At 39.8% G+C, this 25,044-nt stretch overlaps 1 protein-coding gene and 1 long non-coding RNA gene across 6 annotated transcripts in view; one reads left to right on the plus strand and one right to left on the minus strand.

The window, feature by feature from the left end:
* LOC308201130 (uncharacterized protein) overlaps positions 1-4,551 on the minus strand; it is a 33,336-nt gene extending 28,785 nt beyond the window's left edge. The window contains exons 1-2 of one of the 2 annotated variants that reach the window (XM_080607975.1): positions 3,855-4,551; positions 147-251 (exon numbers count right to left, since the gene is read on the minus strand). In XM_080607975.1, coding sequence (XP_080464101.1) covers positions 147-251 — 105 coding nt within the window. In that variant the 5' untranslated portion in view covers positions 3,855-4,551. Of the gene's footprint in view, positions 1-146; positions 252-737; positions 1,057-3,854 lie in introns of those variants that run through there. The other variant, XM_080607974.1, reaches the window with a different exon arrangement.
* A 32-nt stretch (positions 4,552-4,583) lies between these two features.
* LOC308201131 lies at positions 4,584-25,044 on the plus strand. Of its 4 annotated transcripts, none has more exons than XR_013956072.1 (5): positions 4,584-5,488; positions 7,142-7,273; positions 17,515-17,773; positions 18,820-18,948; positions 21,467-25,044. It is a non-coding gene; the product is annotated as an uncharacterized lncRNA (long non-coding RNA). The 4 variants fall into 4 exon arrangements; XR_013956074.1 differs by lacking the exon at positions 7,142-7,273 and having other exon boundaries at positions 21,467-21,612; positions 22,185-25,044; XR_013956073.1 differs by lacking the exon at positions 7,142-7,273.

The following is a 25,044-nucleotide window of genomic DNA, read 5'->3' on the forward strand; positions in this document are numbered from 1 at the left end:
CACTGGTCCATGTTGCACTTGGAAGAGCACTGAGCTACAAGGGACACCCACTAAGTACCTCTCTGTTCTAAGCCATACCACAGGGTACACATGCTATTCAAGTTTCTATTCCACCCAACAAAATATTTAAAATAAAGTTGTCAAACCTCATTATTTTCTCTGGACGGTCCTGGAACAGTCCTCAGCAGATTGTTCAACCAACACAGGCCTTCAGCTGCTGCTGACCTCCATTTGTTTTTCAGCAGCTGCATCTGTGAGGGGATAATCAACATACTTAAGCATTCACTTCTTTATTACTCTTCTCACCAAGTGACAAGTGCTTCAGCCCTGCCTAACACGTCCTGGAGCCACAGAGACATTGCCACCTCAGAGCTGCCTCTCCCTGCTGCTACTTCTTCCTCCTTGGTCTCCACTATGTCTGTAGGTTATGCAGTTCATCACTGAGTACAGCTCAAGTACCAGCCAGAAAAAAAAAAAAATGAAAAAAAAAATGAGGCTACCTATGCTTTAATGGCTGGCATGATGACCTGGCCACCCCAGCAAGACCTCAGCCTTGCACCAGCCTGTTTCACCTCTGCTTCTGGAATCTACACTAGTTGTGATGAGCTGGGAATAACTGTGGTTTTTAACAGCTGGACTTCTTTCTAGCAGTTCCAAGGAAATTTGTCCTCTTTTAGGAAATAAAGTAAAGAATTTAGCTAGGATTATGTGTTATATCCTGCTCACTGTATCCTTACCATTTTCCAAGTCTCTTCAAGGTATCTCATTATAGAATTCTTTAAGGCCCATTTTAAAGCTCATTAAGTGATTTTTCTCCTACCAGAAGTTTGTTCCAAATCTTCCCAGATATCATGCTAAAAAGGTTCTAACCTTCAAAATACAGGATTGTATAAAAGAGAAGCAACACCTAAAACTTTTCAGTCTATTTTATATTGCTACCTATGAACCACACTCTATAGCACCTAAATATCTACATCTAAGCTACATACATGAGCACAAAGAGGAAAGAATGGTAAAAACACCTCAGCTTCCCTGACCCCAAACAAAATAGCTCCCATGGCACACACTCATCCTTTTATAGCCCCTTTCCCTGCCCTCTTTTTCACTCTGTGAACTCACAGCTTCACATGGAGAGGAAATTAATTAATTAATTAATTAACCCCTTACATACAAGAAATAAAGCACTCTTATATTTTATCATACTTTTGTGAAAAATAAACTGCTGCACAACCAGAGAAGTTCTTGAAGCCAAAGGCTGAGCTGACACCGCCCCTGATTTGGGGACAGGTGTCACAGTCTTTTAATCTGCAGTAACAGCCTTTAGCTGTATCACAATTAACACACTCCTTGTGCCAAAGTATAACGAATTTGTGTGTTCTCCATGGACCTGCTTGCAGTCTGAGGTGAGAACTAATGAATTGTCAGGGCTACACGAGGAAGACAAGGACATGGAAGCAGAGGGAAAGAATAAGAATACAAGCATCTGCGTGCATAGGACAAATCTGCTCTCTCTCATATTAGGCAGACAATTTGTAAGGCATTGGTAACCGAGCCATCCCTTTCCCTGCAATCACTCTGTTTAGTTAGGACTGAACCCAAAGGCAGTTTGTACAGGACTTTGTTTGAACACATCCCTTCAGTTTATTTATTTATTTATTTATTTTTCCTTCTATGCATCTTCATCCTTCATGGTTGATTTAGATTATGATGTAAACTAACCGAACGTGACACAGCTGCTCTCTTCAATAACCAAGGAGATGCCGGCTGCCACTCACCCTGGCATGCTGGTGATTCACAGCAGGGCCTACTGGGCTTATGGGGGCCCTCTTTTTTGGCATCTGTCTATACCATCCTCATGCAGTTTGCTGAAACAAAACCAACGATGTTAGCAGCATATGGGCAGCCAGAATAGGGGTCATTTACCTTATTTGCCAACAAAGTAGAGGACAAGGCCCAGCGGAACAGCAATAGATTGAGAAGAGCTGGCGACACAGCAGCAGAAGAGGAAACTGAGCAGGAAGGATCCCAGGAGTCACCTCTGCCCATACGTCCCTTTCCTTTGAAATGTTTAGTTTATGAGGTCTGTACAAACTATTTGGTTTTAAATTCTGTGAGTTTTGATCAGCTGAACTGCCTCTGCCAAGCCAAACTCATATGGTGGAAATGGACACCCCACCTCAGATATGAAGGCCAACTCCAAAGTTTGCTGAAAGCTGAGAAAGATTTTGTTGACAATCAAATTCATGTAAGAGCTAACAAAAAAAAAATAAATCACTTCCATCTGTGTACGCTTTGACTCATACAGGCCTGGCCTGACACTGGAGAAGCCAAAAATCTGTCAGGGATTTGATCTAATTGTACATCTAACCTGACCAGAAGTAAGAATAATTGGAAACCTCTCAAGTAGATTGTTCTTCGTAACTTACCAGGACAAGCCACACACCATCAGCTTGCACAACCCAACTTCTGCGAACAAAAGCAGTCTGGATAATCTTGGAGAAGACACCAAGCATTCAGACTTACAGATTAGCTTTCTCTGTCACTGCCAGAAAAAAATTAGGAACTTATTTCTGCTGTGTAATACCTCTAGGCATAAGGTTACAGCGCTGGACATGTTTTAACATATAGGCTATGCTGAAACAAAGAACTTGACGAAGGTGGTTAGTGGAGAAAAATAGCTCTAAACAGAATGATGTCTGCATAAACCAAGGATGACAAATCTGCTGTTACATGAAAACATAGGTATATGGCACTGTGAATTTAAAAGGTGCCTCACATAGTAGACATAGTTCAAGTATTTATTATGACTCAGGTTCATGAAAAATGTCCCCATTTTTGTTAGCAATTTTTGCCTAGAAAATTAAACTCGTTCATTGTACTTGTATTCATAATATGCAAATATTCTACAAAATGCTACCTCTCATTCTATATCTATATAAATGCTTATTTATTTTAAAATGCTTATTTGTTTTAAAATGCTTATTTACTACACTTCCCTGTGTAGTTCTTCTTGTATCCGAGAACATATATTTTTATAAACCCCTCAATTTTGGGAGTTCACTGCTTCCTAAAATTGTTTAGGATTATAGCCTCAGATAGCACTAATTTTACCTGACAGTTTTACCAAAATCTTTGTGTTTTAAAAATTATTTTTCTTGTTGTTTGTTTGTTATAAAATTAATATTAAAAGGGGGACATGTAATTTTATATCTAGCTCAAGTTTATTGAAATATAACCACAGGAAAAAAAGAATCACAATCAGACTTTTTAGTGTTTTGTTAACTATATCAGGAATATACATTAAAATGCATTCTTTTCCTTAAACTGTATGTCTCAGTCTGTAACAAAGTGTCTGTACGTCTTGACTGAGTAAAATGTTTAACAAATACCTTTAGTGTTTTAAATAAAACAAACAAATTACATCTAAGTAAGAAAAGTAAAAATGTTGTAAATAAGGGAGTTGTGTTTTTTTTTTTTCCCCTCACAGCTTAAAGCTCTACTTTCTAACTTAGATGCGTAAAGATTTTTTTTTTTTTTGTCAGCTTCAGCACAGAGAAACATTAAAATTCATCTCACCCCAAACCTTTGTCGGGAAAAAAAGATGTTAAATATCAGCAAATGGATCTGATAAGCTGCAGACTATTTCTGCTGTCAGAGAATGACTGTAGGACAAAAACACATGTTCAGGATTTGACATCCCTTGGCATCTTGTAAATAGCCTGCATGAATCCACACCTAAAAACTGCCAACACAAGCAAAATTGTGCCCAAGTTTCTTGTAAGTTAAGCAAGCAAAGCAGAGACATGAAACGTGGTTGGATTGAATATAGAAACCTAAAGACCCCCAAAACTGACCTTGAGATCATTTTAGCGAAAGATCTTCTCTGCACTTTTGCAGCGCCAGCCTGATTTTCTCTTTATAAAGAGCTCTGTCATTTGTGTGTACATGTGAGTGTGCAGGACTGTGTAATAAACACTTTATTAGGGGAAAAAAAAAAAAAAAAGAGAACTTTCCATAGAAGAATAAAAAGCAAAAAAGAACTGCTGAGTAATACAAAATAGACTTTTTTTTTAAAAAAAAAAAAAAAGAAAAAAAAGGTTTAATTCCTTAGAAGAAATGTGAAGTAATCCTTTGGCCTGGATTTCTAACACTTCAACTCCACCCCCTCACTGAAAGAAAAACTTTTTTTGTGATTTGTAATTCAAAAGAGATCACTGTCTGGATGGCTTTTTTTTTTTTTTTTTCTGCTTTCTTTTTCTCCCATTTTGTTAAAAATGGTATAAAGAAGGAAAGAAGGGATATTTATGAAGAAGAGGAGGCGATCTGTTTCAAAAACTGATTTCTTCTGATACAGCATCAGGTTTTGCACCGCCAGATACAGGAAGAGCTGATTTATTTTTTTCTTTTTACTCCAATGCCCTTTCCCCCAGTCCTCTTATTTATTTCTATTTTTAAAATTTCTAGATCCTTTATAGAGATGTTGTTCTTCCTTTCTTGGACTCAGGTTTGCCCACTGCCAGCAGGAGAATATTGAAGCTGCTGGACCCAACAGAGCAAACTACATTCTCCAGAAAGTCAGGGGGGGTTGTCTCAGCATTTTAGGAATTAATGTTTTTGGACTATCATATAACTAGTGATGGCATCTACAGGAAACTACATGCTGTGGTGTGAGACATTACAATTATGTTCATCCAGTTCACCCAGCTGAGGGTACTTTCCAAACTTTCCCATGGCAAATTCTATTTTCAGGTCTCCTTTATAAAGGATTAACATCTCTGTTGTCCATGTTGGCTTTAGTCTTTTAGTGTAGAGCCAAAAGGACCGGGAAGCTGGTCCCATCGTCAGTCTGTCTGGAGCAGTGGTGCAAGCATACATGGACACTAGGCTCCTTCTAGCCTAACGGTGAAAAGGGAAATGGGTCTTTGCAACTGAGAAATATTACTGAGAATTGAAGTGTTATATGCCAGGCCACGGTCAGGCCAGGATCAGGAAGGTGATTCTCTCCAAAGGACATGGAACAATTGGCAGCGTGCCTCCTCCCCTCCTCTTCCTCTGAAGCACCCCTGGAGTCAGGATGCTGCCTTTAATGACTCAGTAGTCTGCTTGGCTGTGGCAGATCTTGTATTTCTGGAGAGAATCAATATAAACACTTTCTTTTGTCTTTCCTTTTTTTTTTTTTTTTTCCTTTACCCATTGTAGTGCCTCTTATTTCACTGTCTGCTGTCTGTCCTCAGCGCCAAAGGAAACTGTGATCCATAATTCCCGGTGCTGCCCAGCCTGCAGTAAAACTGCTCAGTGTGAAACGTAATATGCAAAAAGTTTTTCTCCCCCCCTTTTTTTTTAACCTTTTTTTTTTTTTTTTATCTTTTTGGCAAGCTCTGGAAGAAGGCTTGTTTCCTGGCAGGAGAAAAAGCCAGCCTTGGCTTCAAGCAGCCACTGACAATTCCCAGCATATGGTAAGAGAGGGAGCTTCCGCCTACCCCATCAGGTAAGTGCCATCTTCCTCACTACTGCAATGATCGATGTCACGCTTGGAAAGCGCTGGCTGCTGGGAGAGGAGCCAAGCAGCCAACTGGCCAATACAAGGGAACAGGTCAGGGTGGACAAGGCCTCTGGGTGAGGAAGGCATGCTAGCATAAGTATGCAACCAGGAAATGTGATGTCTTGATATACCGTCATGTGCTTTGGGTTTCTGGCTCCAAAGCCCAGTCTGAAAGATTTACATTGCTTATGTTTGTGTTTAAGTCCCTTCATAAGGTGTGCTGGAGTTTTTTTTGCACAAGCCTTTCAGCAAATAGAGAATTGCTTGCATGCCATTCCCTCTCTCCTTTTTCTTCACTTTATTTTCTCTTCTTGTGTCTTTTCACGTTGTTTTTATAATGAGTTATTCTTTGGCTAGAGGAAGACCTGATCCCACATTCATTCCAGTTCTGCTCATGGACTCCCCATTATTTTGGAGCAGTCTACTGCAGAGGCAAGCACTAAGGCAGATTCCTTAGGGTAGCCACAAGTTTGCCCTGTTTAGTCTGGGGAAATGGTCTCAGGTCCTCCTTCCCAAACTTTTTCTTGCACAGTGCTCAGCAGCCTCACATGGGGGTTTGGATGTTTCAGAGCTGCATGTTGAGGGCTGCATGTGGCTGCAGTCTGCCTGGGAGGGGGACAAGGTCCTGTGCTGTGGTCCCACCCTCCTCACGGGGCAGGGGACAGTGCCAAGAGCAGGTGCCAGCCCCCTTGGCCTTCCCACAAGACAGGCTTGCTCTGCCTCCGTAAGGTAGGTCTGCTCCCAGGCTCCCAGTGCAGATAAGCACCTTCAAGACCCCACTGAGCCATTAAGACCAGGTCCTCAGCTGTAAATCAGAACAACTCCATAACATTTTTCCCCCTCACCTGAGCCCTGACCTAAAGGGACCACATCTCGTGGAAAGAAGGTAATTCATTCTGCATGCTCACTCAATCCATAGACCCTCGGCCAAGGATGCTTATTATTGCTAACTGGGGTGCTGTTTTTTATCATAGTGGCAGGGCTAAGAATCCTAACTCATTTCACATAGAGCTCTGAATAGCCATTAGCTGGTAAAAAGTTTTGGTGTGGAGCAAACTGAGCTGTTCTCCATTTATTCTAATGAGGACTATGCACTTTGTAGCTCATTCTCCAACACAGAAATAAACTGTCAGTGACTTCTCTTCTGCCACAGATTGATCTAATACAACTGCCTCAGCGCACTTTGCTTGTGCAGACAGTTCCAGTGCACATTACTGTCATTTCTGATGCCCTAAAAGCTGCTGCCTTCTCCCTCCCATGCTCTTAAATGCCTTAAATGCTCTTAAAAACTGTGGTGACACTTTTACGGGTGATGGGGCAAGGGTCACATGCTGAATCTTTGCATGCTAAGAGATGCAAACAGCAGATTCCCATCTCTTAGAGGAAAGTGAGGTCTCATTTCCTTTGTCAATAGGTTCCTTGTTTGTGCCTCATTATTACAAATAAACAAAAAGAAAGATGCAACCTTTCTTCAATTGAATTTGAGGATTTTTGATTGCCAGGATAAAGGATAGCCCAAACAACCGTGGTGCAAGCGTCTCTGTCTGCTATGTGAAATCAAGCTACAGAGGAAATGTAATACAGGGGCTTCCTTTCTAGGATCCATTGGAAAACACTACGCTGAGCCTTGCCTATGCCAGACTATGCCTGAGTGCCAGCAATGACCCAAAGTACTGCAGAGTGGCAGATGAGTAGGACCATGTCTATAATTTCATCCACCTTCACTATCAGGTAGGAGTGGGTGCTAGGTAAAACTGAAGAGAAAAAAACAGACAAACAAACAAATGCAACTTATTTGCAACTGCCTGCATTTGTGGTGAATTGATTTTGTGCCCCTGCACTTCAGACATATGCATATTCATCCTGCACAAGTATTTTAAAGGGTTGATCAAAACCCATAATATTATTCTTAAAGGAAATGTTTCAGTTTGGCCACTCTTCTGATCCCAAAATTCTGGGTAAAGTATTTGTTTTAGAGAGGCTGCCATACATTATTAACTTTTTATTTTCTGAAATTTTAAAAGTGACTTTCAAATTTTAAGTGTAAGGTATTTCATTTTTATGCTATTTGATTGTTCTAACATTCTGTGATTCACAAGTAGAAATGTTTTATAGCATGACAAGAGGCATATACTTTCAGAAAAGTAGAAAAGCTACTATAGCGATGCTAAATAATAAATAAGCCTTTTGATTTTGAAGTAAATTAAATAAGATAAATATTTCCAGAATTACAGTTTTAATGTACTGCTAATCCTATTGGCACAACATGAAACATTTAGTATTAGACTGAAAAAACAAGGTCAGTATTTAAAACAAACAAATTCCATCCCATCATGGTTCTACACAAAATGTCCACTTAGTCTAATTAACTACAGCTCCTGAGCATCGGTGAGTGGATTTTCACATTTAACAAGTTCTGTGAAGTTCAGCAAGAATGATTATTTCTTTTGAATGGCCGTGCTTATAGAATATTGCTGCCCATCATACGGTATTCATTACTTCACGGTTTCAAACGTCTGTCATCCACACAGGGAACAGGAATGATTCCATATGACTTAGGTGACAAATCATAAAACATAAAAAATGAATAGCTAACAGCTGTTGGGACTTTTCCTGCTGAAAATGGTTTCCTTCAAGTTAATATTTCCTCATGCTCCTAATTTTCTAAAAATGGCAATCCAGATGTTCCAGCTGCAAAGTACAGGTATCTACAATGCAACCAGCATCTATGGAGAGATCATGAAATGGCTTTTCTGCTTTTCTATTCTTCCTCTTTTCTTTTTTTCCCTCTCTCTCTCTCTCTTTTTTTTTTTTTCCCTTTGCTTCAACAAGAGTAAAACTTGAACACAGCCAGGTGTTTTCACTTCAGAGGCTCCAATGGCAACAACAACTCCAGTGCTTGGAAGCTAACAAATTTGTTGTGTCACAATTGATAATCAACTCTAGTAAAAGAATGTCCAAATCAATTGAGCTTTAGCAAGGGCAAACTGACTGGACACAGCCAGGCTCCCAGCAAAAGTAGGCCAAGCTTGATAAATTTGCCCTTATTATAGCTATTGATGTTTAAATTTCTTCAGGGATGTTGTTACATGGGTGCCTAGTGGTGACAGAGGTACGGTGACCTCCTTCGATCCTTAATCTACACCTGTTAGTTGGCTCCCTAGTTGCTTGTGAGTATACTCAAGCTTAAAGGTTAACAAAAGAAAAACAGGCCAAGTTTACGCGACTGCAGCAACGGATCAATGCAGAGTAAATAACCTTCTCTGTCTTATTTCCCCAAGCATTATTGATCCGAGTTCTTTGTTCTTTGTCATGTTTCTGTCTTCTAATCCCAGGGGACACTAAACGATCGGCTCATATTGGACATGTTAACTGGCACATTATGACAGCTACCATTTTGTCACTCAATGTGGTGCTATATATAAAGAACCCTCCGTTCAGGGTTTCCTAAGCTGTTCTATCCAAAACGAGCCTGCTTTTTTCCTTTGGCTTCCTTTGTTCGCTCACCCTCTGCCCCTTAGGTATTTTGTCTAGAGGTCTGCAATAACACTAAACTTTTTTTTTTTTATTATTATTATTATTAATTGCCGCTCCTAAAATTCCCCCATCCTTAAAGATGGACAATAACCCAACAGTTAAAAATAATAGACACTTTTGCAGCATTCAGTGCTCAGCAGGAGTTTCAGGCAGCAGCAAATGCTGGTATCAATTCTGACCTGTCGGGGCTTGTTGTTTTTTATTTAGGAACAGGAGCCCTTTCCTTTCATTATCAAGGTTACATTTAAAGGATATTGCACTTTCTTAAGTGTTCTCAATGGATTTCTATGGGATATTACAGATATCACTCTAGCCATACTGAGCCCAAGCCCCGTCTTTCAGCTGTGCAGATGCTCCAAGTGCCTTAGCAGCTCTATAAACTTGCAGATTTGTGGTGGAAGTCTGTGTTCACCAGGAGTCTATTGGATTTCTAACAAAATTAATTGGATTTCTTTCCTTATGAATGCTCCCTCTACAAGCCTATCTCTGAATAAAGACTTATCAATAATAACTCCCAGAATTATAAAGATTTAAAAGAGAGAGAGAGAGAGAGAGAGAGAGAGAAAGAAAAGAAGTGAACTTGGAAGGCATGACAACCTACTATTGCTTATTTAGCCTTCCTCACACTTTATCTAGGGCACAGAAAAAGGCTGTTTTAAAAGAAAAAGCTTTTCCCTCCTGTGCCAAAAAACTCCCAGTGAAGAATCCAATCACTGGAGTAAGAGTTGTGTGCCTGTCACAGCGATGGAGAGTCCTTCTGTCTGAGTAGTATCATAGGCATTTAACACCACGAAATTCAAAAGGCATTTCTTAATCAACAGCGCGATATAGGTAGAAAGAGTAGAACTACATTTTAAAATCAAAGAGATTTGATAGTCAAAAAGTAAATTCCAGCCTGTTTCTTTATGTATAGGATTTCTCTGTATTAGCCATCACTAATCACCAAGCAAATATACCCTGTCCAGTGGACAATAATAGCATTATTACTTTCCTGCCACAGAATCTTATCTTTCTGTAAGTCATGGCTGAGTCAATCTGTTCTTTGAACAGGTATTTTTGTTAATGCTAAGGAATCCAGGCGAAAAAGCTGCTGTATATTTCAACTGAATTTCAAGTTCCTTCACGTCTCCATAGCTGATAATTAAACCAACTGACCTGCTTCTGCATTGAAGCCTGCAGGAAATTAAGCAGATAATACTCATTAGGTAGATAGGCTTTTGGGGATAGTTTATTAAAAGAAAAAGAAAGAGCCCCCAACCAAACAAATAACACTGAACTATGAATCTCAGAGCAGTCTCATCACTTGGCTCCAGGGTTTTCTCCCTTTTTTCCACCTATGGCAGAGTTTGGAGTGGTGTTAAAAGCAACTTTTGAAAGGGGGATAAAAAAAAACCAAAACATTTGCAGTATTTGTCCCAGTTAAACTCAATCATTCAAACCTAAAACCCAATCCAAATATTTATTTTTAAAGTAGAAATTGACTATTCCAGTAGTCACCTTTAAAAGATGGCAAGCTTGCACTTTTTTTTTTTTTTTTTCCAATTCAAACCATGAAACTATGCAAAAACAACTGGAATATGGTGTGGTGTGTGTCCAGAGAAGCCTCTTATTTGTTTAGATTTTTTTTTCCTTTTTGATATGCTGAAAATGTATCCCTAAAAGATATTTTAATGTCTGTAAAATATTTGCAATTTTTGGATTTGCTGATAAACTGAAAAAGCCAGGGATCATCCAGATTTAACAGACAATTCATTCACTATTTGTCTTTCCTGTTGTAAGCACTTTGGGGCAAAGACCATGTATTTTAATCTCTTTAGATGGTGCCTAAAACATCACAATAAAATCTAATTATTAATAAAACTGATATGTAAAGGTGAGAGTGATGTTGTATATGGGCAGTATGTCTTATGCCACTGGAACATCTTCCTCCATATTTCCAGGCAACATTTATATTGTGGAGTGTGGCACAAAAAGGTCAAATATGTGAGGAGTGATGACATTGTTATCCTTAAAGGGTCAGCTGTCTACAAAAAGGACACATACACATTGTCTAAAAATCCAGAAGAAAATTCAGATTGGCTAAAAAAAAAATAAAATGTTTTCCTAAGTGATGTACACAAGTATTTCCTTTCACAAAACTCCATTTTCACTATCCAGCGGGTGTCAAACAACTTCTCTGTTTTGATTTTAGATGCTGTTAGCAGGGTTTTGATTTCCACGCATTATGAGCCCAGTTAACTTCTGCTCCACATTAGGGAATTCTGTGAAGTGATGCCACTGATGTGCTGACATCATTACGTTAAAAATATGGCATGGTGGCACATGTGTAGTGAAAAATAATAATGCACAAAATAAAATTACATTTCTACTTTGAAAAGCCAACTATGCAAAGCTCCCAGTATGTTTGCAGTGCATATTTAAAAGAGACAGCCCAAACCCTCTGTTGTGACAGAAAAGTTATATTTCACTGTATTATTTTTATGTGGCTATAAAATACTATGCAAAAATACCTCCTAAATGATGTCTTGTTTATTTATTAATTTAGCTTTTTTAGCTGTGAGCAAGATGATGCAGTTGAATTCCCTTAGATTTGCCAGACTTTCATTTTCCTGATCCTGAATTCAGTCTCAAGACGGTGGACAGATCTCAGCTGAGGAGTCAGATCCCAGTATTTAGAAGTTTAGCTCTTTGCCCCTTTTTAGGTGTTGGATCAGCACCTACAAAACTGCTAGCTGTGGGGGTAGGCTCTTTAAAGCATACCATGAATAACATTTGAAAGCAGCCTTTCCTAAAGGTGTTTCAGTGGGAGGTTTTGTTTTGCTTTCTTTTGTTGTTTTCTCAACCTGGCCTTTGCCCCTTTACAGTGCACTCTTATGCTCCTAGTACAGAACAGCAGCCAATTCTACAGTTTCATACCATTTGTGCCTTGATAGGGCAGCGGTAATATTCTGCGAAATCTTTGGGGAATATGACTTACCAGCCTGGATTCGGTTTTATAAAAGGACAAGTCTCACTAACTGTAAAAAATCTCACAAAACTGGTTAATAGACTGGAGGCCAAGCGCTCAGCTAAGTAAAGCCTGGAAGAAAAAAAAATAAAATGTTGGTTCCTAAATCATACAAGCAGGTTCAAAATGTACCCATTGTTATTAAAAAAAAAAAAAAAATCTTGAGAAAAGCTTGGAAGATACTTTGTTCCCTTCAGGAAGTTCTGGGTAGTTCTGCCGACCTTGAAGATGTTGATTTCAGGGTTTTCCACTGGTAAGTGGGTCATTAGGTAAATGACCAAAGAACCAGCGTCAGAAGCTCTCAGACTTGTCAGGAAAGATACTTTACTTCTTCCCATTGGAACCAACTGTGTCCAGTACCATAGAGCACACCTCTGATTTTCCTACTTGAAATAATGAGACGTTGTCACAAGTCCTCATCTAGGTAAAGCTGGCATTATTCCTTTGATTTTCATAGACTTATGCTGATTTGCTTTAGCTGGACAATTGATCCAGAGTCTGAGCTTTATATACTAAGATAAACTTTTTCTGGAGTGTGTATGAATGTGTATGCACAGGCATAACTTGGCTGATTTGGTATCTCAGAGATTATGATGACATTAGTAGTATTATTTCTTCTTTCCTCTGTTTTTAAAAGAAGGAAAAAAAAAAAGAAGAAAAAAAAAAGGAACATTTCCATAAATAAAGCTTTTAGACTGTTCAGCAGATTTACCTCCTGCCCTCCCAGGCACACCCCAACCTCTTCTAATAATACAAATGTTATCACAGTCTAAAAAGTTATTCTTGTCCTTGATGTGTATTTTGCACTCTTGTCAAGGGCCAGAATGGAAACAAACCAGGGCCAGTGCATGAAACGGTCAAACTGAGCACAAAAAGTTTTATTTATTTTTTTGTAAGGTACAAAACAGGATTGTTAGAACAAACAGTCACCAGTGAACCGTATTATTCATAATTCTTCACAGTTTTCTCCTGGAAACAGACAAATGTGCATTGCCTGAACATATTTTGTTAATTCATTATTATTTTGCCATGAATAGAGCTGAATAATTTCAAAGCATTTTCCTGACAGTAATGAGTGGTGCTTTGTAGCTTCCCTTGTCTGTACATTGCTACTGTTTTGCTCATTTCATGGATGGGTAAACTGAGGCACAAACAGTGAAAAAACAGGTTGAGTGTAGGCTACAAAAATAGAGGGAGTTTTGACAATTTTGAAAGACAATCCCATATTCTAGCAAAACTCTGAAATCTTATATTAATCTGGTTCCTCATTTATCTACAGCATGGTATTTAGGAGAAGAATTACTATGTTAAATTAAAACATGGCAAAATATTTTTGTATTCTTAATGAATCTTTAGATGCAAGAAACCTCTGGACCATTTGTTTGATCTTCATATTTAAACATGATTTTAACAGTCACAGTTCACCCATGGCAGTAAGAGACATCAGTTGCAGAAATCACACTAATACGGACCAGAGCTGAATTAAACTGTGTTGATGGAGATAACCAGTTGCATATGTTTTTAGTTAGCAGGAGCCAAATCAGATAACCACCATACAGAAACATTGGGCCTGATGGATATTTGTTTCTGAGAAAAGACTGGATTGCAGCCTGAGTCGTGGTCTGTCCGTTTATAGTCAGGAATCAGGAAAATGAAATTCTGGATAAAGCAAAAAGGTGACTGGAGAGGAAGGAAGAGCAAAGTATCTGAAGGGCAAAGACATAAACATTGGTGCTGTTCTCTTCGTGTTACTAGACAAGGACCTTCTATTGATTTCTCCAGGCATGCTTGCACTTACTTCCTTCAGTGACTAATGATACGCCCTTTGGGTTATGATGACACTGCATTTCACAGGCCTGCAGGTCGAATACCTGATGTATTCCCTGCCCAGCTCCTACTTTAAGTCATTGTCCGACTCCATGCCAGGCTCTTCTCAATGTGAGGCAAATAAGAAAGGGAGATAATTTACGTCGTTCATCCCAGGACAGAGAATAAAATGCAATTCTTCCAACAGGTTCAAACATAGCTGGATCTTGTCCGAGGCTTTGTTTCCAGTCAGCGGCATTGCATCCAGTCTGGTGTCTTTAATGTTTTTCTCACAACACTTTCCAGAACTCTGTTTCCTTCTGCAGGAGCCCCAAAGTGCATATGTGTTAGGCACACATTTCTTCGCCCACCTCTGCGTTGGAACACAGATTTGTTTTAACTTTGATTAACAATCCTCCACAAAAATTTAAAGAAAGAAGTGACTGATTCTTCTCTCACTTTCAGTAAATTAGGAATAATTCCCCTCTCCCTCCCACCCCTAGGCCACAGAGTTAACACAAATAATGTAAAACTGGCGAAGGTGACAGAAGAGTTAGGCTAAAAATGAAGAAGCCTACTGCCTTCAACACAGAGAATATGGGGCGCAAATTATAACTCAGCCTATTTAATTGCCAGGCAAAATGTGGGACAAGAACTCTTGGGGGCTCCCAGTCATCAGTGATTTGAAGCATTCGTTATCAGTAGCCTGTAATAGCTGCTCTGGCCAACCTCCCTCTCATGTTCAAGAAGTAAAAGCAGCAGGAGATTTTTGAAAGCGTGAAGAAGTAAGCATCCGACTTTCACTCACTTTCAACATAAGTTTGTCCTATCACAACCCTGTGTGCCTTTGAACATATCAACCTATATTCCACCAGCAAACTAGCTTTTGCATAATGAACTCTCTGAGCTCCCACAGTAATCACCTGAAAGACCAGTAACACCATCAGTGAGAAATTCAAAATAATGTAACATAACTTTAAACTACTCATCTGAACAAAAGAGTTTTTTTCTTAATATCCAAAACTGCTTCTACTGCTTAGGGAGAAAGATATTTTTGTGAAGCTGGAGATCCCATCATTTAATGTGCAAAATCTATGGTGTCTATCAGGGTGGCTAAATGGCTCATGTTTGCAACAAAATATAGCTGTGAGGCTTTTCTGGAGCTTCTCATAATGTAAATGAGAATTACTGGTCCAGAGACTTACAGCACTGATGTAAAATTTCCTGTCTCTCAGAAGACCACTGTGACTTAAGAAAACCTTAGAGGGCATAGAAATACATTCCTAAAAGCCTAAAACAACATGGATACTGAGAAGCATCCAGACTCCTTTCCACAATTTCCTATTCTTACAGAATACTGAAAACAGTTTAAATAAATGCAGACGCATTGCCCCGTCTCACCTTCTTTTGGTGCTAAATCTCCCCACAGAGGAGTTAGCTATTTCTTAGCTGTACTCTAGAGAGCTGCTCTTAGTTCAATGGCAGGATACAAACATTTCTTTCTTGGGCTGCATTGTATTTGTGCTGCAATTTTGCCAAGTGTTGATAGGAGAGTCTGATATGTAAAGCTAGAACATGTTTAATCATTGCTTCAGTCACTGGTGAAGGCAGTACATGTGCCCTCTCCTTTTCCCTTTCCCCCATCTCCCCTAAACACATGGACCAATGCAAAGTTTGGGTACAAAAGGTGGCAAAGCAAGTCCCACTCACTAGCCACAGCAGTGCTAAGAAATACCAGTTTGGCTGGCTGCCACAAAATTCCATCTCAGAGCAGATGGATTGGCATGGTTGGGGAAGGGAAGAGAGCTGGGGAACTTCCAAGGCTCTAGTGTGGACACTGTCCTGGAGATTACAGTCTTCCAGAGCAGGGCACCAGGAGTGAGGTTGAAAGTCTCCAGAGACAAGAAAATTTATAAATGGAAAAGAGAATTTTATATATATAATATATATGTATATATAAGGCATGTATGTGCTGTACTGGTGTGCAATATGAGTCTTATTCAAATGCCATATTGTCCCATTTTGCAATAGCAGGTGAAGCAGCTTTCTGCAACAACCAGGATGTCAAAGCAGGTTCTGAGGGTTCCTTAAGACTTCTCTGCTTTGAAGCTCAATTTCCAGCTCTGTTTCCTGCAACAGTAGGAAAAAGTGATTATTTGTTTTATGTGTCCATCTCTGCATGTGCCTCTGTGCAACAGCTTCCAAACTAGCCAAATTCAACTAAATTTGGCACAAGGGAGAATTTCTTGAAATTTCATGAGTTGGTTGCCAGGCTGAGTCAGAGGCTTATTTACCCTAGTAATATGTGATCCCATCAAAATACCCTGCCAGAGGCCAATAAAATGAAGAGACATAAATCTGAAGGCAATTTCTTAATTCTCTTGTTCCTGGAGCTGTTTCTTTCTCAGTTTCATTCATTTTCCTTCTGCTGCCACCATTGGGAGGTGGTGGATGGATGCTTTAAAAGTGGTACTCCAGTGCAGAAATACATTGCGCCAGCTGATAGAGAAATACATTCACACACAGGGAAATCCTGAGCCGACTGTTGGTTTTAGAAATATTATTCAAGAGCCAAAATTATGTGATCCTTCTTGGAACAAAAAGACCATGAAAATCAGCAAGAATTTTCCTCCTTTGAGGATCTGGAAATCTGTGCCATCTCTTAATATCCAACAGACTTCTCAAGTATCTGGTGTGATTTTTTTAAGTGAAACATATGATAGAAATGGAAAGCTTAATCAAGTTTCCTCAGATTACTAATTATTCACTCTTTGTTGCTTTTTTTTTTTTCTTTTCTTCTGTGCTTTGCCTGACAATTGAATGTGGCAGAGACATAAACCTGGGAGGTTTGCATTGCTTTCAACTACCTCTGAAAACACCTTTTTCTATATGCACATGGTTTAAGATAAGAAAGAAAGTCAGACATATAATAAGAATGCCAAATGTCTGGACAGAAGATCTGACTTTTTCAAAGGAGTATGTTTACTCATATGTTTATTGAGACTGAAGAATTACTAGGGATTTTAATTGTAAAGTTTTGGCTCCTATTGCCACACTACACAGACTAGGATCAGCAGCTATTTCATCTATTAGTAATTTTATTTCTTTACCAAGTGCCTGATCATGAGAAACAATAACTGTCAGCAGTGTAAACTCCCAAAGGACTTTGAAGATTTACTCTGATTAACTACAGATCCTTCTAATATCTCTCAGGATCAGTCTCTACCTGTCCCAGTCTGAGGTGTAATGTTGCTATAGACTGTAACTGTTTACAGAAGTGGGAGCCTTCAATAGATCAGTGTATGAAATCATTCCTATTCCTCCACAGTAGTTTGTAAAGTTTCCAAAGAGCTTTCCAGGCTTTCTGGATGAAAGCCACTATATAAATGCAAGATGCCATTATTATTTATTGTTTCAGTTTGACAGAAAGATGGAGGGTTTCATTTTGACTTTATATTTCCATCTCCTCTCCACTTTGCCTTTGTTTCATAACTTTCTGACATGCAGAATTTTCCTTTGTATTCCTTCCAAGCTGTTAAGACAGAGAGGTTGGAAATGCTGCAGCCACAAATAAGTGTTATATTATAGCAATTTTTAATTATTATTTGTGTTCTCATTGCAGAGGAGATCAGACTAAAGGCCCCAAGTTCCAGCTTCCTGCGTCTGAAAGAAGCTAGGTCAGGATTTTGCAAACAGGACCAAGAAATCAATTTTGTGACCCATTGATAAGGACCTTACAGACGGGGAAGTTTCTTTCACAGCCTTTCATTCCTGCTCACCTTAGCCCTTGGACGTATTGATGGGAATCCCAAATAGAAGGAATTTACCTGCTGCTAATTTGGGTACCACAGGGCTTAGCCTGTGGTACATATATCTGAAAGGTGAGATAGCCTGACCATTATTTTTTGTTACCTGTTTACCTAAGAACTGTTTCTTTTAATTCATCCCGTGGTGGTGAACCCTATTGAATAATTATGTTATACATTATTATTTCTCTTTGAATATTTAATTTAATATGTTGTGGTAGGGTAAATGTTAGTTGCTTCTACTTTGAGCCATCTGCAATTTTGGTTACCACTGGAAAAAGAAATGTTCGGTATGGTTATGCTGCTTGAGCCAGCTGAAGAGGAGTTTCAATTTGCTGTCATTTTAAAGGACCTTTAGAAGAGCAGAGAATGAGGCTCAGCTCTCATCCCATTACCAGGTTTATTTAATCTAAAATGCCTCTGAGAGAGAGACTCCCTTATCTCCAAGTTGGGCAAACACAACACTGCACATTGATGCAAGATCTGTAGTGAACAATGTAGAAAAAATGGTGGTGTGTGGAATCCTAAGTATGTGAATCTAGCAGGTAAAACAGAACTGAAAATAATGGTTGGGGTCTAAGGCTGAGTCACAGTTACTGAAGGAGCACAGAAATGAGAACAGCAGAGAATTAGTGCGATGGGTACCATAACTGCATTAATGTCACTAATATCATTCACAAAGCAAAAACTAAATTAAAGAAGGGGTATGCTGTCTAGCATATTATGGTGCCATGTAACCTCCCAAATGCTGAAATAATGAGGTAGATTTTTATTTTTATTTTTATTTTTATTTTTATTTGGTTTTAATCATGATTGCTCCAGTGTCAAATGAGATTGTAATGAGAAGTGGAGTTGTTACAGAAAGTTCACTGTTTTGGAACTTCTGTGAGATGGTGTCAAATAACAAGTTTTGCTCCCCATGTTTTTCCCACTTTTGCAGCTGCCTCTTCATTTCCTGGTTTGGAGACTGACTCAGAAATGAAGACATTAAGCATTAAAATTAGCTGAAAAATAAAGGGTGGAGATGTGAAAAATGTCAGGGACTTTACATTCTATTTTTCATGAGCTTTCAAACTTTTTCAACATTTCTTAATAGTCTTGTTTAATACTTGTTGTTCCAGCTACTTTTAGAAGACATTTTGGAAGACACGAAGCCTGTATACTTCAGACAAGAAGCCTAATAACTTGGGGCACAGACCAACTGAAAATCAATTCCACATGTTTGAGGCTTCTGTACTCTAGCTGATAAGGTAGAACCTGGTGTTTCAACAAAATTTTTGTAATAACCATTGACAACAATACAGAGACTGTGATTATGTAAATGATGGACTAAACTTGTATGAGCATAACTGTAGCAATGAAATACTTTACACTAATTTTTGAGGATATTTATATGTTGGTGCTTGCACAAGGTGTGGGCTATAAGGCCACTATCCCTTCAAGACTAGACTGAGATGTTTTCAGTTGATGACCATTCACTGTTATTATTATACTTGTAAATCACAGCCTGTCTTCATCCCTACAGATCAAAAAGAGAGTAATTTCTGTTTTATAGGGGATTACTTGTACTACTTGTCTCCTAGATCTAGTCTATGATCTATGGAGTGCATTTCTGTCTGGAATTATTTTTTTCTGTTTGGGAATTATATTTTTCCTATGAGCCATGCAGGGGCTCCTGAGATCTTGCAAAGACCGGTGAAAGGTCTAACTCTTGCTCACTTTGGGGTACTTAAATGAAGCACCTGAGCCTGGAGTCCTGGCTGTATGACAGAGGGACAATACCAGGTGGGAACCAGTTCTGAATTTCATCATGAGAATTTCATTCATTTTCTGGATGTGTTCATCTTTCTCCCTTAGCTCAGAGGACCCAGGCCTAGTGGATTCCCGTGCACTTCAGCCTACAGCCTCGGGTTAGATCAAATAAGTCCATACCTATGATCAGCAGAGTTCCAAAAAGAAAAAAAAAAAAAAAAGAAAAAAACAAACCAAACCAACCAAACAAACAAACCAAAAAAAAAATGCACCATCACCACCACCATCAAAGAGAAAAACAAAAACAAAACAAAAACAAAACCATATAATAATATCTCAGTAAACCAGCCAAGAAGTAAAGGAGAAAAAAAGGGACATCTGTCTCAGTATTTCTCAGAGGAGAAGTGCAGCTCACTGGGTATTTTCATCCTCCGACTGCTCCCTCTGCTGCCTGCGAGGCAGCTGGAGGGGAGCCGACAAAGCCGCGCGGCCCTGCATGGCTGCCCAGGTGGGCTCTGCATCCCTCTTCCTCACCCTGCTCTCAGCATTAGAGATGCCGACAGTTACTAGATAAAGTTAAAGACTCATGTAGTGATCTTCACACTAATTGGACTGTAATGTATAGCCTCGGTCAAGCAAATCTCTCCCAGCACTCCTCTCCACAGACGGCAATCAAGCCATTTACAGAAGATGCATCGGCTGCTGGGACCCTGGAGTAACCTTAAACTGCACTGGCCTTTTAGCAGAAAACACAATTAATTTTGATACTGAAGGGCAATTAGGACTGGGGTTAAAATAAAAAATCTTCTGAACAGAGAATGTCAAAGACTGGTAAGGAAACTATTTCCCTTGTACACAGTGCATTGAAGGCCTGTAAGCACAGCAACTGTCAGCTCACGTTAATTCAGATCACTTTGTAACCCCCCCCCCCCCATTTCGATGGAAGATATGTAAATTTAGATTAATAAGCACTTTGCTCAAACCCCACTAAGACTGATAGGTATTTTAGTTAAGTCTTTGCTGCTGGAATGAACACAACTTCTCATACTTTGCTGGGGAAACCTGTTTTACATCCCAGAATTTAGTGAAACAACCAAATGCATTTATTTTGTTCTGTTTCATTTCCAAAAGAAAATGGTCTCCCAGCTGACACTCTGCAGATCACAGCTTAGAGCAAATCATGTCAGCAACTCTATAAACTTCTCTTTAGAAGCACAGAAGATGTTCACAGTAATACATATCTACATGCACCCACATGTCCTGACATATGTGCAAGGCAGCCAAAATTTTGACCTCACCTGTGCAAACTGCTTAGGTCTCTGTCACTCTCCATAACTCAAGCAAATGCATCAGGCTTGTTGGTTGTGGTTTTTTTTTTTTTTCATTTTTTTCCTCCCACAGCAATCACTTAACACTCAGTGAAGCCAGTGAGTGTCATTGGCACAACTTAAGTACGGTTGCTTATCTCTAAGGACAGTGATATTCACAGTGGAAATTTTCAATACCCATTTTGTTTAAGAACTAGAGATAAAAGACGAATGCTCAGGAATCATATGTGAAATCCTGATCCAGCAACATTCAGATTAGGCAAAGATCTTTAGGCAAAGATTTCAGAAGCATCAGCCAATAATTGTTACTGAAGATATTTCTGGGGACAAATATTGAGTGAAGCTAGGCATTTTCTCAAACTGTACATGAGTATTTGTCACTGACAGCCCAAGAAAAAGTGGACAGCTTCAATATAAATAATCTCAATAAAGCCACGCTTCTGGCTAGTGTATGAGAAAGCAATGAGGGACATTTTAGGGCGTTCCCAAGGGATAGGATGTTTGTGAATCTTTTCCTCAAAACACCCCCGGAACATGCAGACCTTCACAGTGTACACTAAGGAGTTTTACCCCCCAGATGGTACCCGTGCAACAAGGCCAGCACAACTCTTGCAACAATTCTGCCACGGTCAGTGACTTCCAAATTCTGCTCTTAAAATTGCTGATCTTTGGTCCTCTTTGAATGCAGGCCTAAGCCTACTGGTATGGGAAAATGAGATCTAGCTGGACTCCCGAGGAGGGAAATGTGTAGAGGAAAGTCCATGACACCAGAGAGGAAACTGTAAAGATGCTGCAGTCTTTCCTACAGATGAATTCATAGAAAACTGGGGCCAGGTGACGTACTGTCCTCCTCCTTACACTGCCAGTGACATTGCTACAGGCACTGTCATCAGATGAGACAATTTCAGTTAAAATGAGAGAGAAAAGATGTTAGCTAGGGGCTTGACTCTGAAAATCTCTTTCTGCTTTGGTCCAGGGCTGCTCATACCTGTTAGCTTCCCAGGCTTGGTAGAGGACCTTCATTTCTCCCTGACCTACACAGAACAAGCAGATGTCTGAGGCAAGGGGCCACCATGATAGTCTTGGTGGGGTTTATTACATTTTGGTTCAGTTCCTGTTGCCATCAGTGGGTAACTTCCAGAGACTGTTTACACATGAATTACCTTTTTAAGAGTTTGTCAGAGAGCCCAAAGTTCATGTCAAGTTTGTTTGTTTGTTTGTTTGTTTGGAGCAGTTTGAACAAATCTCAGTCTTTAATATCAAGGGAATATTTCCAGGTATGCAGGCACATAGTTGGTAGAAAGAGATGGGGGAGGGTGAGAGGAGCCTTTACATAGCTAGAAAAAAATCAAGATGCTATTTCCCTCGATGCTATTGAAAAGACTCATTTTTCTTTGTCTTTCCAGGTTCTCTTTTCCATTTACAGGGCTCTCCAATCTGCAGTGAACTGTTTTATCGTCTGAGACTCGGGCTGCTGTCCCACAAGCCGTACTTGGGAAACCACTGACTGATGTTAGATTTACACAGTGGGTAGTTTTTATATATGTTTTTCTTAAAAGTAGCATCCTAGGGGAATCTCTCCATGGCAAAAACTGCACAAGAAGCACTAGCAGCCAATAGAGCATTTGAGGAGTTCACAGGGTTAAAACTATTGTTTTCAGGGATTGATTCAATCTCTGCTTTGTCAACCTGTTTAAGTTCCAGGGCCCCATTCTGACCAGCTACAATGAAGGGTGAAGAGCCCAGAGTAAACTCATTTGGGCCTTTTAAGTACAACATGATTCATATTTGTGTGCAGCCTCTGTCATGGGTTGTGCGCAGCCCACTGCCAGAAACCATGTCACCCTCTCAATCTTGTGCCGGAGGGGGCAGGTGGACAAGATAACTTAATAGCTCTTATTCATTTGGAATTTCTGTGGTTATGGGGTAGGTCACCTTGTTCAGTGAGAGAGGGAAAGCATGTAAATCTTCAGCCCAAACTCAAGCTCCAGTGTAAGCAACTTTCAGAGAAGCTGAATTTATATTTCTTCTGTTGTTATCTTGTAATTTCTTGGGGCATCCCTTTACAGAAGAGTGATGCAAGGGCCCCAACAGTAATGAAAATAAAAATAATCCACTGTGTTCACATGCATGGCATGAAAGTGAAAACTCCCACCAGTGACTTGAGTGAGGGACATGAGCAGATTTGGCCTCTGCAAAGCACATGGCTCTATGCTGGAACCAGGCTTAACATAGGTTCCCACATTCGTACACACTAGGGTGGGAATGCAGAGCACATCCCAATTCCCCAAATGTGTGGGTCTGACCCAAGCCTGCTGTGCCAACCTGCAACAAATCATGCAATCACGCCGCTGGGTCAGTGCAGTTTGCAGTAAAGTCTGAAAACTTGCAAGGATAAGATCTTCCTGGGTGTATTATCACTTCCTTTTCTAGAGAAACATGGAGTTAGAAATATGAGACTGGATGAGAGTAACCAAATATCTGCATTTGAAAATGGCCAGCATCAAGCCCTATAAAGACATCAACAACCAGATGAATCTAATGGATTGCAGTACCTCTTCCTGACATTCAAAATTTAGAAGTGAAGCATGTGAGTTTGTAAAGAGACCAAAATATTATTTTAATTGATTTTTTGCACAGTCCTTATGGTGATGCCTAGTCATTCTTGTTGCCTATACCAACATCATCATGTAGTTACAAGGAAAAAGGGAGAAACAAGTACAAAACACCCCCATATTTTGGAGGATCAATTTTCCTTGAATAAATGACAGTGCTAAAGGAAAAAAAAAAAAAAGTTGCAAAGTGGTCATTTTTCTTATGTACAAAAATCACCATGTATTTCTGTACTGGAAAATTTCAGAACTATCAGTTTTGCACTGGCTCCATTAATAAACAATACTTCTGTCACACTTTTCATCTAGAGAAGGAAAATCACCTAAAAACTCTATTTAATTAACCTTTACAGCCCCCTTGTGAGCTTGGCATTATTATCTCCATTTCACAAATGGGCACGTTGAAACACAAAGAGCTTAAGTGACTTCCCTACAAGTGAAACTACATAGCAGGTCAATCACAGCGCTTGGAATAGTTCCTCAGTCTCTGGGGTCCTGGTCCCCTGTTTAAAGTGCTACAAACTTTCCTTTCTTAAAATGGGTGAAGACTCAGATTATATTTTTTATTTTGTTGTACCTAAGATGGGGTAAAATTCTGAAAAGCATCTACAAATGCTGTGCAATTTAAGTATCTGAAAGAGCGTCTAAGAAGGAGAAGCAAGCTCTCTCATTTTGTTTAAGAGCTGTACACAAATGTCTCTGGTGGAAAATAAGGAGTCTTTAAGAATGATGTGTGACTTCTAGTGATGGAGCCTGGGTTAGTGAGGGTATTTATTTTTCCCTTCATTAAGAAACAACTTATCATTCCAGTAAAGGAGCTGTTAATGAGTTTGTTCACACTCGCTGAGAAATGACTGCAGGATACTCCTCAGAGGACTTACTCTGAATGCATACATAAACCAGCCAGAGCTCGAGGTACAACCAACAACCTGCAGAAAGGAAGTGCTTTGGGGTTTTTGCCTTTCCGTTTGTTTGCTTTTTTCTTTGGTTTTGCTCCCCCTCCAGTTCAGGATTAATTCAACAGATCTGAGAGGAAACAGGCAGATTTGGAGCACATAGGTTGGGATGTGCATTCCTGAGCCACTATTGGACTTGTGCAAGGAGCGTGAAACTGTGGGTCAGGTAGCTGTTGGACACTGGGGGAGGAGGACACTGTCTCCAACCCACCCGTGAAGCCAAGGTCTACCCTTGCTGATCCCCAAACCATCAGTTGTACATTTCCCGTTGCACTGTCTGTGGTGGTTCCTGGTCCTTTGCATGGGATGGCTGCCCTCAGCAGCTCCAGGCCGAAGTGTCCCATCTCTGCCCACCAGAAGGCCACTCAGAACATGTCCTAAGAGCACACATGGGGATACATATATTTATCCTCTAATAGAGGAGGAGGGTGGCAAAGATGTTCTCTTCTGCATGTGCTTTCAGTGTGGCCTCAGGCTACTGGCTGGGAGCCAGTGCAGTCCTGTACTGGGCAAAGTTTGGGATTCCCCAGTGCTGGAAAACATTCTCCTGGCACTCTTTCAGACACTTACCCTTTTGACGTTACAATTTTTGAATGTGGGTTAGCACATAATTAGACTGTGCAATGCTAAAAGAGAATTACCAAGGAAGCGAGGCAGCTTGCCTGCCCTTTGGGTGCCTCAGAGATGATCCTAGGATC

This window comes from Anser brachyrhynchus (genome assembly GCF_964034855.1).
Source record: "Anser brachyrhynchus genome assembly, chromosome: 11".
Classification (NCBI taxonomy): domain Eukaryota; kingdom Metazoa; phylum Chordata; class Aves; order Anseriformes; family Anatidae; genus Anser; species Anser brachyrhynchus.